Source organism: Triturus cristatus, chromosome 6 (assembly GCF_964204655.1).
Source record: "Triturus cristatus chromosome 6, aTriCri1.1, whole genome shotgun sequence".
Classification (NCBI taxonomy): Eukaryota; Metazoa; Chordata; class Amphibia; order Caudata; family Salamandridae; genus Triturus; species Triturus cristatus.
The window spans coordinates 1,682,209,295-1,682,221,494 of record NC_140589.1 but is presented as its reverse complement, the minus strand read 5'-3'; the positions used below and the strand labels follow the sequence as shown (position 1 = coordinate 1,682,221,494).

The following is a 12,200-nucleotide window of genomic DNA, read 5'->3' as shown; positions in this document are numbered from 1 at the left end:
ACAGTGCTCAGCCTGAGTTAGATGTCGGGGAGGGAGGAACGTAATACTCATGGTTAAGGTCTTCTATGGCTGGATCTTGAAGACTGGGTAGTCTTCCATCTCAGACTCCGAAAGGGATCTCTGCTCGCTTGAGGACCATGGCTTTGTTTCCTCCCAGACGGCTCGGTCCCCGAAAATAGTTTACTTGCTGCTATGCCATGGGTCATCGAGCGAGTGGTCGATTGCTTCGGTAAGGAAATGTCGTTTTTGAGTGGAAGGCAAGGCAGGCAGAGAAGGAGCTCCGGGAACCGACATAGGTTGGAAACCTGGTGGAAGTCTGTCCAGGGATACTTTAAGTGATACTGGGGTTGGTATTGAAATGGATTCTTTTCCATCAATCAGTCAACATTTTCAACTGAAAAGATAAAGGCCCCTAAATGGGTCAAGGGCCCGAGGGAGGGGGGGGGTGGTGGGGGGTAGGGGTGTTCGGGGGGGAGGAGAGCATCGAATAGAACCTCGTTTTCCAAGCCTGACTAAGATTGCAGCAGAACCAAAAGGTACTACAAGCACCAATTGTTTTCACCAACGGTATGGAAAATCCAAGCCCTGACGACGAACACTTTCAAGTGCTGACAAAAGAGTTCAATGGATAAACACCTGAACCCAACGGCAGAGAATAAAAACAATTGCCCATTAATAATAATAAATGGAGTCACTGTACCTTGTAACTACAAATACTACATCGAAGAAAAACTATTTGCACACTTTTGAGTCCAACCCTATGTGGCAGGAGTATGCAGAGCATGTGTATCTACACAAACAATAAGTTTCATCAGTGCTGAGCGGTTGGCATAAGAGTCACTGGATGGGCGTAAGAACACTGCTCATGTTCAGGTAAATTGGTCCTATAAGCATATGGTACAGCAGAACACTGATTTTATGCTGAATGTATAGGCAGAGATTTAATAAAACTGTTTGGATTTTCTTGTATAAAGACTGGTTTCATGCATTGGCAGTAAGTGGACCTTATTTGGAAGATTTGGCGAATTTTCCTGAATTTCATCAGAATAACTGTCCTCTTTTGTGACTCTCTTCATATTTATTAAGTCCGAAAGCTCATTACCAGCCACAAATTCAATGGCAAATGACCATCAAAACTTTGACAGGTTACCATGATGGCAGATGCTTTGACTCATGTACTTTCACGTTCAAAAAGAGTGTCTCGTCACTAGTAGCATCAGACTTTATGAGTGAATGCAGCGTTGCATCAAAGCGGTTGATGTTTCTATGGAGTGGAGCGCATTTCGGAGTGGGTGAGCTACCGGGATGTTCAGGACTCAGGGATGTGCAAAGTATTTAAAAACAGAGACAGATCTGAGGCCCTAGCTAGCATGTGGATTCCTGCCCCACAGTTTACAGGGAAGAGATAGATGGAGTGAGACAATGGGGCTCAGATGCTTTACATGCAATATGAAGCCTCACATGGTATAGAACAATAGGCCAGTCTGCGTGGGAGCTGAACTGTGGAAAGTGCCCAATGGGAACTAGATCAATCCACCAATGGTTTTGTGACTACTTGTCTTTTGATTCAGACCTGCTAAGGACAAACTTACTCTTTATTTCACTTAGGGGGCTCTGCTTTCATCAATAGCACACTGTAACCAACCAGTTCTTACTTTAAGAATTCCCTGGCAGAAAATGAGCAAGAAACGTCAAAACATAATTATGGGCCCTCAAGGGCGTAACTGACTCAGCTTTGATTTTGATTAGTGGGTCTCAATACTTCGCGGATTACAGTGAGCTCTACAGCTAACAATTGCTTTACTGTACATCACAAAATTGATTTACAGTGCCAAATAGAAACATAAAGACTTTATTGAATGCTGCTCAATCCCCATGTGATGATCTTTCATTACAAAACTGTTTCCCACAAACTGCAAGTAAAGAGATTGGAATGGTACTCTTATAACAAACATTTCAGAAATACTTGATCAAGTAGAACGTACAAGACTTCTATAGTAAACTTTTCCGATTTTATATTTAAGAAACATACTGTATTTCCATTACATAAAACAAGAATTTCATCAACAAGAGACTGAAAAGGGGTACATACAGCACCCAAATTACAGCAGACATCTAGTAATGCTCTGGTTTTATGATCAACACTTATTTTTCACCCCTTTTCATCGTTCAGCAGAGCAACGAGGTACAGTAGAATCAGTATTATTGTGCCATCATGTCTTTTGGTTCTTTACAACTTCAGAAGTGTATATATGGCATAGTAATGCTAGACTACAGGCACCACATTGCTGTTAAATTATGGATAGTTTGTTTTTAAAAGAACTGTTAAATGAAATTTAAAAATATATATTCTCATTTAATATACGATTCTAGTATGAAAAATAGAGCACTGTAAGAGGGTCCAAGAAAGAAAAGAATTAAGTGGTTTAAAACCTCTCCTACTTCTCTTTTTAATGTATTTTCATTTAAAATGCATGCGAGATACCAAAATTGTAGGATTGAGCTGAAGCCCACATTTGCTATAACTATTCCTAAACCTATAATAGCTACAAAATAGTGGGCAAGATGCAAACGTCCTACAATTGTGTAAGCCCCTAACATTTTTAAGATTTTCAAAATGTAAAAATGTAATGAATGTCTTTGCTGGCTTGCACTCCATAGCTTCTCCACTTAGGGCTTGGTAGTTAAACCTGATAGATCATTGGTCACCTTCATGTTATTTTTAAAAGGAATTGTTAAGACAGAATGGGGCACTTCCACAACCACTTAAAACAAGGTGTGTTGAGCAGTACAATGGTAGCAACAGGTGCTCTGTTGAAGTGATGTTTCCCACGTCACAGTGCAAAAGTTTTCAATAATATAGCCAGCAATGCTACACTTCCCATACTGGTCAGTACAAGTTAAGTGTTCAGTTGTGCCATTTTCAAATTCTTAACTATTGTTATTCTATCATGCTGGAAAAACACAAGAAAGCATAAAACTCACTTTTGTACAAAATGATTTATCTGTATTGTATAGCTGCCAATGTAGAGAATAGGACTGGGACTAACAAAGGTTCAGTAAACCTAACACAAAGTTTTACATTTTTTTAATACTTAAAAACAATAGGAGCCAGCTAATTTCCTTACATTAGCAATGTGCAGACTTTCTTTCCTTAATCCTTAACCTTTTCAATACTTTTGAAGGAAAAGACATCCAAAAATACAGTGCATGTTTGAAGGTAAAAAAAAAAAAACTATACACAGCAAGTGATCATAGTGGAAAACATTCCTACTACGTATACTAACAGTTTAATAACCAAAGAGTTTGTAAAGTATTCACCTGCCACTGTATTTGCTTTTCACACCTGAGCTGCGGTGATAATGGTTAAAATATATAAAATGGGAAACGTAAAATGGTGGGCATTTAACTGAGTGGGGCACGGACGTACCTTAGCTTCATTTTAGGAAGTAAAGTGGAGCTAAAAGCTCTTTAATTCTAAACCAAGGTCTGCAGCAGTGTGAAAAGCACATGTAAAATAAAGGATAATGTACAAAACTAACGACTACACCTATGTGCAACACAATCAAGAAATGAAGATTTCAAGTCATTATTCTCACCACTCCCATAATTATCGCACTCATATCAGGGATGATAAAATTCATTAATTTGTGTGAAACCTTAAAAGTGACACAATAAATCAATGATTCGAAAAGTTTACAATATGTGGCCACGGTGTAACATCGAGCTATTTCAAGTCCACAAAGATTTACAGTTTGCCAAAAAAAGTTGGCCATTTACATTTTTTATCATACTGATGAGGTTTGGTTTGTACTTTTTACATATTTTAAAAAAATGTGTACAAAATGATGCCTATAAAGCAGAGGTTGTTGTAATTTGTATTATTTGGCAATTTTACTGTTCTGTGCATTTTGCACATTGTGATTAAATTTCTGCTTTTCAGCTAAGGCTTTCTTCAGCTTTAGCTCGTCCAACTTTCTCCATAATTCTTCACGTTCCAATTCTTTTTTTCTCTCTCTGTAGAAAGAAATATAAACATTATTAAAAACTACAAAGTAAAGACTGCAACACATGGAGTGAGGAAGTGTGCAGCCATATTAATGTGCGGTTGAGAAAATTTAAATCCTTTATTCAATTACACTTCTAATGCTCGAACAAAGTATTTTTCAGACAACATATTAATACTTTGCTTTGAAAGGATCATAATTACGGCAATCTTGAATTAATTACAACTAAATCACTTTTAGAAAACTGTACAGATTTCAAACTTATATCATTGGTAAAGTAAACAAAGGTAATATTAGGTGAATGTGAAGTATGGACAATTAACGGTGGCTAGAAACACTGACTTTCCTAAAGAGGAGAGCCATGTATCTACAGAAGAAGTAGTTTACTTTTTTTTATCTTAATACTATGTCTTGATATGAAATATAGGACATTTAAGTGAGACAGCATTATTTTCAATAAGACAATTCAACATGCCCACTGATGAGGCAGTGCTCTGATATGATGGACGTGCATAAGATCAGTAACATTAAGCAGCATTAAGGCAATCATTTAACATTATACAGTTGAGATGTTAGACACCACAGAGTAATAAACAATTTAGGTTATCTAACTTGAACACTGGTTTTACAATCTTGTATCTGCCATAGCTTCGCAGTTTTGCATTATTATCTCTCTGTGAGGCTAGTAGTAGACTAGTTTTTAAAAATGTAAATATGGGATCTAGGCCCCTAACATGACGCCAGTGTTAATGGTAAAAAACAGAATTCTCTTTGCATCACCGCATTAATTATAAGATTTTGTGGCACACTGATGTAAGGTGATCATACTTATTGCCTTACCTTCTTCAGACTTAATATGCTATACTCCATGTAAGACATCAAGATGCAAATGCCGGGATTACAGATACACAACGTATGTTTCATCTTGGATCTTACATAGATTCAGTGTTTGCATGGAACAGCAAGTATTAATAAAGCAGTAAGAGCATAAGTAACATAAAAAAATCCAGAATGTATATTAGCCAGCCCAATAGTTGGCAACAATCAGGTTATCAATGGTTAATTCTGGCAAATGCATGCAGATAAAGGCATGTAACTGCTTCACACATTTAGCACCTTCGCTGCCAGGTCTCCATCCCCGTGTGACGCACCTTTTTTTTTGCAATTTGGGGTAATTTGCACTTAAGCCCCCATAACCTTTTGTCCACATATGGTATCCACACCAAATTTGTGTCCTTTTCTTCAACATCCTGAGGAGTCTAAAGATACCCAGGATTTGTTTACTGCTCTGGAGAGGACGGACTAATTTGGAAAAATACAGCTAAATATTGGTTTTTTTTTTGGGGGGGGGGGGGCGGGAGAGCTAAACAAGAAAGCGCCTGTTTTTTTCCCTGCAAATGGTATCAAGGAAGGGTTTGTGGTGCTAAAATCACCATATTCCCAGCTTTCAGTAACAGGTAGACTTTTGTCAGAAAATCAACATTTTCTACTGTTTTGGTATTTTACTGGGACATAGCCTATTTTTTGTGCTTTCAACCTCCTTCCAGTTAGTGGTAGAAATGGGTGTAAAACCAATAATGGATACCGGAAAGCTTTACACATCGCAAAAATGTGGCCAAAATTCTGAATTCAGCAACGGGTCATTTGTGTAGATCCTTCAAGCTTTTCCTATGGAAAGTAACAGTTGAAATAAAAAAAATCAAAAAAGATTGACATTTTCTTGAAACGAATCCTCTGCAAACCTAAAATATAGCTAAAAAACTATCACATTTTCCTTACATTTCTGTCTGGGATCACCGTACCAGCACCAGCAACCCGCTTGGTCTCCTGATAAAAATGATACCTCACTTGTGTGGATGTCCAATGCAGAATCGCCTAAAACATATAGAAAACAAATTATACCGCTTAGAGCTCGATTTACTATCGCCTCAATTTCTATGTTTTTGGCCTTTCCCAGTCGCAGGCCCTTCCTTCCCTGTCACAGGTTGTTAGCCTTGGGGACCTGGGGGAACGCCGGGTGGTACGGCATTTGTGCAGTCCAGCTGATTCCACAACGTTGCCACACAAAGTTGAGGACATTTGTGATTTACTTTAGCTAAAATTGAGTTTTGCAGGAGATTCAGGGTAAAGGAACATTGGGGGATCCATGCAAGCCACCCCTCCCTGGGCTTCTTCGGATGTCCATTTTCCAGAAATGTCTGGGTTTGGTAGATTTCCCTAGATGGCAGCTGAGCCCTATGCAAAAACAGGTTGTTTTCTGATAGATAAGGGCACCCACGTTTTTGGTCCCGGGCTCGACGGCCATCCAGGGAAACCTACCAAACCCAGACATTTCAGAAAACTAGACACCAGGGGAAGTCAAGGGATCTGTGTACTCCCCCAACATTTTCTTACCCAGAATCCCCCGCAAACCTCAAATGTGGCTAGAAAGTCACATTTTACTCACATTTATGCGTGGGAAGGTTGTGAGATCACAGCGTCAGCACAAATGTCCCACCACTCAGTGTTCCCCTCAGTCTCCCGATAAAAATGATGCTTTACTTATGTGGGGCCCATAGCAGACTCAGGCTAAAAAGGAAAATGCTACTTACCAGTATGCATCTGTTCTTGGCATGTAGAGCTGCAGAATATCACACTTTTGCATAGATCGCCATCTGGTGTTGGGCTCGGATGCTTGCACCTTGTTGTTGTCTTGGAAGAAGTCTTTTGTAGTCACGAGATAGGTGACTCCTCCCTTGGACGATAGTGCGCATGGGCATCGACTCCATCCTCATATTGTTTTTCACCATGATGGGAAATGATGGAGTTTGTAAGAAACAGGAAAGATGTCTATGTGAATGTATCTAAGTAAGATAACACTGAAACAGATACAGGTTCCGGGGAGGCGGGTGGGCATGTGATATTCTGCAGCTCTACATGCCAAGAACAGAAGCATACTGGTAAGTAGCATTTTCCCTTCGAGGCATATGAGCTGCAGAATTCACACTGTTGCATAGACTGTACAGCAGTGTCTCCCCTAGCGGTGGTCACCTATATCTGTTGCAGTGGTTTGAAAAAGTGTCTTAAGAACAGCCTGGCCTACAGAAGCCTGTTGCTTCGCCTGCACGTCTACACAATAGTGTTTGGTGAAGGTGTGTGTAGTAGACCATGTTGTTGCTTTACAAATGTCTTCTAGGGGAATGTTCCCTAAGAAGGCCATGGAAGCCCCTAGTTTGCGTGTTGTGTGCGCTCTAGGGGGAATTGTTAATGTGCGTTTTGCCTTCTGGTAGCATATTTGAATGCATTTGACTATCCACCTGGCAATTCCAGCTTTGGTGATGGGGTTTCCTTTATGAGGTGGAGAGAAAACTACAAACAGTTGGTTTGTCTTTCTAAAAGGTTTAGTCCGGTCAATGTAATAAAGTAAAGATCTTTTGACGTCAAGTGTGTAAAGTGCTCTCTCTGCTACGGAATCTGGGTTTTGGAAAAACACTGGTAAACTCTACAGATTTATTAAGATGGAAAGCAGAGATTACTTTGGGAAGGAATTTTAGATTTGTTCTAAGAACCACCTTGTTATGATGTATTGGTAAGAATGGTTCTTGTATGGTTAAAGCCTCACTTACTCTCCTAAGAGAGGTGATTGCAACAAGGAAAGCTACTTTCCATGTGAGGAACTGCAATTCACATTTGTGTAAAGACTCAAATGGGGGACCCATGAGTCTAGTAAGGACAATGTTTAGGTTCCCCACCGGAGAGGGTGGCAGTCTGGGTGGAATTATCCTTTTAAGGCCTTCCATAAAGGCTTTGATAGCGGGTACTCTAAACAATGACAAATGTGTTCTGTTTTGTAGGTAGGCGACAAGGGCAGCCAGATGTAATTTTATGGATGAGTATGCTAGATTACATCTTTGTAAATGCAGTAAATAGCAAATTATGTTTTGAATGGAAGCATCTAGCGGGTCAATTGTGTTAGTGCAGTAAATAACGAATCGCTTCCATTTGGCTGCATAGCAAGCTTTAGTAGTAGGGTATCTGGCCTCTTTGAGAATGTTCATACAGTCGGGTCGGAGGTTAAGGTAACCAAACTCTAGGACTTCAGGACCCAGATTGCTAGATTCAGTTGTGCTGGGTCTGGGTGCCTTATCTCTCCATGGTTCTGCGTCAGCAGTTTTGGGGCGAGACGTAGCTTTTGGTGTGGAACTACCGAGAGTTCGAGGAGTGTTGTGAACCATGGTTGCTGCGCCCATGTGGGAGCAACTAGGATCATCTTGAGAGACTGTTGTTTGAGCTTGCGTACTACTAGCAGAATGAGTGGGAGTGGTGGAAAAGCGTACACAAATCTGCCTGATCAGTTCATCCATATCGCATTGCCTTTGAACAACGGGTGTGGAAACCTGGCAGCAAAGGTTGGGCATTTTGCGTTTGCGTGTATGGCGAACAGATCTATGTCTGGTTGGCCCCACGTTTGGAAAAATGGTTGAAGAACTTGAGGATGAAATTCCCATTCGTGTATCTGCTGTGTCTGATGACTTAGTACAGCCACAATCTGTTTGTGCACTCCTGGAAGGTGTTCTACCAGAAGATATATGTTTTGCGGAATGGCCCATCTCCATATGCTTTGCGCTAGATGAGACAGCTGCACAGAATGTGTTCCTCCTGGTTTCTGAATGTAATACATTGCTGTCATATTGTCTGTGCGGAGTAGGACAGTCTTGTGGAGGAGATGTGCTTGGAATGCTTTTAACACTAGAAATATTGCCAGTATTTCTAGGTGATTGATGTGGAGCACTTTTTGTTGAGTGGTCCGCCTGCCCTGGATTGTGTGTTTAGGAGATGGGCTCCCCATCCGGTGAGTGATGCGTCCGCTGTTAGCACTATCTGTGGAACTGTCTCTAGGAACGGCCGCCCTCTGTAAAGGTTTTGTGTGTTCCACCACTGTAGAGAGCAATGTGTGCGGCTGTCCACCAACACCAGATCTGTAAGTTGACCTTGAGCCTGGTTCCACTGGCGTGCTAAGCATTCTTGTAAGGGGCGCATCTGTACTCTTGCATGAGGTACTATGAAAATGCAAGATGCCATCATTCCTATGAGCTGCATAAACACTTGAGCAGGAGTTTTGGGGTTGACATTTTGTATGAGGGTTTGCATACTGGCTATCCTGGCTGGATCGGGGTATGCTCAAGCTTTGGAAGTGTGTTTTGTGGCGCCTAGATAATGATATATGTAGGAGGGCTGTAGATGTGACTTGGTGTGGTTTATTGTGAACCCCAAGTTGTGTAGCAGCTGAATTGTTTGGTGAGTGTGGTGAACACACTGACTGTGTGACTTGGCTTTTATGAGCCAGTCGTCCAGATCTGGAAACACATGAATCTGCTGTCTTCACAAGTGTGCGGCTTCTACCGCAAGACACTTTGTGAAGACCCTGGGTGCTGTGGTCACTGTTGAAACCAGAAATGCGCAACCATGCGTGTCTTCGCAATAACACACTAGTGTTAATTGATCTAGATGCAGTGTCTGCGGGATTAAGGGCACATTTAATGGATGCGTTTGTGATTAACTTGCCCTCCTGAATCAAATCATTGGCTTTGGCCTTGTATTGGTCAGGCAAATGCTGCATCAGGCCCTCAAGCTCGTCGTAGTGAGCCCTATCATACATGGCAAGCAATGCTTGTGCATTAGCTATTCTCCAGTGATTAGCTGCCTGAGAGGCAACTCGTTTACCTGAAGCGTCTAGTAGCTTAGACTCTTTGTCTGGAGGTGGAGCATCACCGGAGGTTTGAGAGTTGGCACGCTTCCGTGCATTGGTCACCACCAGTGAATCTAAAGAGTTGACTTTTAATGTAGGTGGGATCATTGGGGGTGTGTGTTTATATTTTTTTTATGAATCCTAGGATTGAGAATCCTGGTCCTGACCGGGTCTTTGAAGACGTCCGGTACATGTCTAATGACACCTTTGCGCACGGGTAGTGTTTTGTACTGTGTTTTGTGACTGTGCAAAAGTATCTGCCAGGAAGTCTTCCTCAGTGGGGTCTGAATGCATTTGGACACCATGATATTGGGCAGCCTTATCAAATGAGCTGACTAAACCCAATGTTGTCATCTGGGGGAGATGGCCTTGTGGGGTATGCATCTGGATCAGGAAGGTCTGTGGGATCTACAGGGGTATCGTAATCGTCCCATGTGTCCTGTAGTATGCTAGTGTCATCCTCAGGCTACTGAAAGGGTCATTATGTGGGTCCCCACCCCCTAAGTCATCATAATTTTGTGGTGGTGGTGAATATGGAGGAAGTGTGGGAGACTGTATAGGAGAAGAAGGCTTAGTAGGAAGAACAGGAGAAGAGGGTCTTAGTGGTGAAGTTGCCAAGTCCCTTTATTTCACAGGCACCTCAGGAGTGTGTGTCGGTGTCCAATTTCCTCTTTTTGGCTGGGAGACTGACAATATGATCTGTTTTAGGGTCCACATGCAATGTCTTTTGTTTCGGATCGATAGGATCTGATAGAAACAGTTATTCCTCATTGGCGTCTGCTTTCTGCGCCGATTTTTTCGGTTCCGAACGCGGTTTGGATTTCTGCTCTGGAGCCTTAGAAGGTCCTTCGGCGTTGAGTTGGAAATCTTTTTTGGATACAGAGGTTTTCATGGTTTGTTTGGATTCGAGGCCTAATGGTCTTTCGGTGCCGAAGTGCTGAGTGCCGAGGCCTTTTTGGAGCCAGCAGGAGTATGATGCATTCCTGACTTTGGCACCGATGGTGTTTTTGAAGCACCGGCGTGCGGCTTGCTCCGTACCGAGCCGCCGGAAGACTTCTCTTTTGTCTTCGGAGCCGTGCCCAGAGGAGGGGCTTCTGAAGTTCTCTTACGGTCGCAACTAAGGTCTTCAGTCGAAGTCTTGACCGGAGCCTTTTGTTTTTTGGGTGGGGTTGAGGCATGGGCAATTGTACTCCCTCGTTGACCTGGAGTGATGTGGTCATCGGAGTCTGAGTCATCTGCTCCGGATACAATGTCGAGATCCTCCGAATCCTCGGCCTCTGGAATGTCGGGGCCTTCATAGAAGATGTCTTCTAGCACCGGTGCAGCCTGTTGAGCCATAACGTGTCATCGAGCCAAGCGATCACAGATAGTCTTCTTGGACCGGAAGGAGGCGCAGGATTAGCAATCCTTTTCTTCGTGTTCCGGCGAAAGACAAAGGTTGCAGACCTTGTGTGGGTAGCTGTGTGGAAATTTAACTCCACACTGGGGGCATTTTTTGAATGGCGTCCTTTCCATTAGCTGAAGGCCTGAATGGCGTCGATAGGCCCTGTGGCCCGCGTCGACGACCGGAATTGAGTATTTGAGTTAGCGCGTCGGAAGGCACGCAAACAAAAACAATACAGTCGAGTTTGCGATGGTTTGTGCATCGAAAGGTTTGGAAAACACGGTACCGAACCGGAGCGCTGAAGTTACATCCGAACCAGATGGCGGAAAAAAAACAATCTGAGGATGGAGTCGATGCCCATGCCTACTATCGTCCAAGGGAGGAGTCCCCTATCTCGTGACTACAAAAGACTTCTTCCAAGACAACAACAAGGTGCAAGCATCCGAGCCCAACACCAGATGGTGATCTAAGAAAAAGTGTGAATTCTGCAGTTCATATGCCTCGAACCTTATCTTTAGGTTCTCTGCTTTGAGCACCCACACAAGGGAGGTATCATTTTTATCAGCAGACTGCTGGGTTGCAGGAAATGTGTGCCAGCGCAGTGATCCGACAACTTTTCCAAACAGAATTGTGAGGAAAGTTTGAATTGCTAGCTAAATTTGAGGTTTGCAGGGGACTCTGGGTGATAAAAAGCTGGAGCATCCACGCAAGCCACACCACCAGCCAAGGGTCATCCAAGCACACTGCCAGCAAAGCGACAGTCCATGCATGAAAGGTATCACTCCACTGCCTGGCCATCACCAGACAGAGTGAATAAAAGATCTCCGGCAAAAAGCCTCCGAGAGGGGCCCGCTAGACATTGCAGGTCCCAATGATGAAGCATGCCACTTTGGTGGGTGAGGGCAAGTGCATCCTATAAAGGATGCCCCCATTGAACAAGTTACTTACCTTCGGTAACGATGTATCTGTAAGAAACATTAGTTAGATTCCTCACCTTAGAATATCCCCAGGCGTCAGACTGGATCCGGAAGATTTTTCGTCAGCAATACCCCTTGCGCGTCGCTAGGTGTCGTCTGCGGCT

The 12,200-nt window shown here is 42.7% G+C and overlaps 1 protein-coding gene across 1 annotated transcript in view; it reads right to left on the bottom strand.

Moving 5' to 3' along the window:
- Window positions 1–1,836: 1,836 nt before the first annotated feature.
- PPP2R5A (protein phosphatase 2 regulatory subunit B'alpha) overlaps window positions 1,837–12,200 on the bottom strand; it is a 730,770-nt gene continuing 720,406 nt past the window's right edge. The window contains exon 13 of the mRNA XM_085612862.1: window positions 1,837–4,017. Within this exon, the coding sequence (XP_085468988.1) occupies window positions 3,882–4,017 (136 nt within the window). The 3' untranslated portion in view covers window positions 1,837–3,881. The remainder of the gene's footprint in view (window positions 4,018–12,200) is intronic.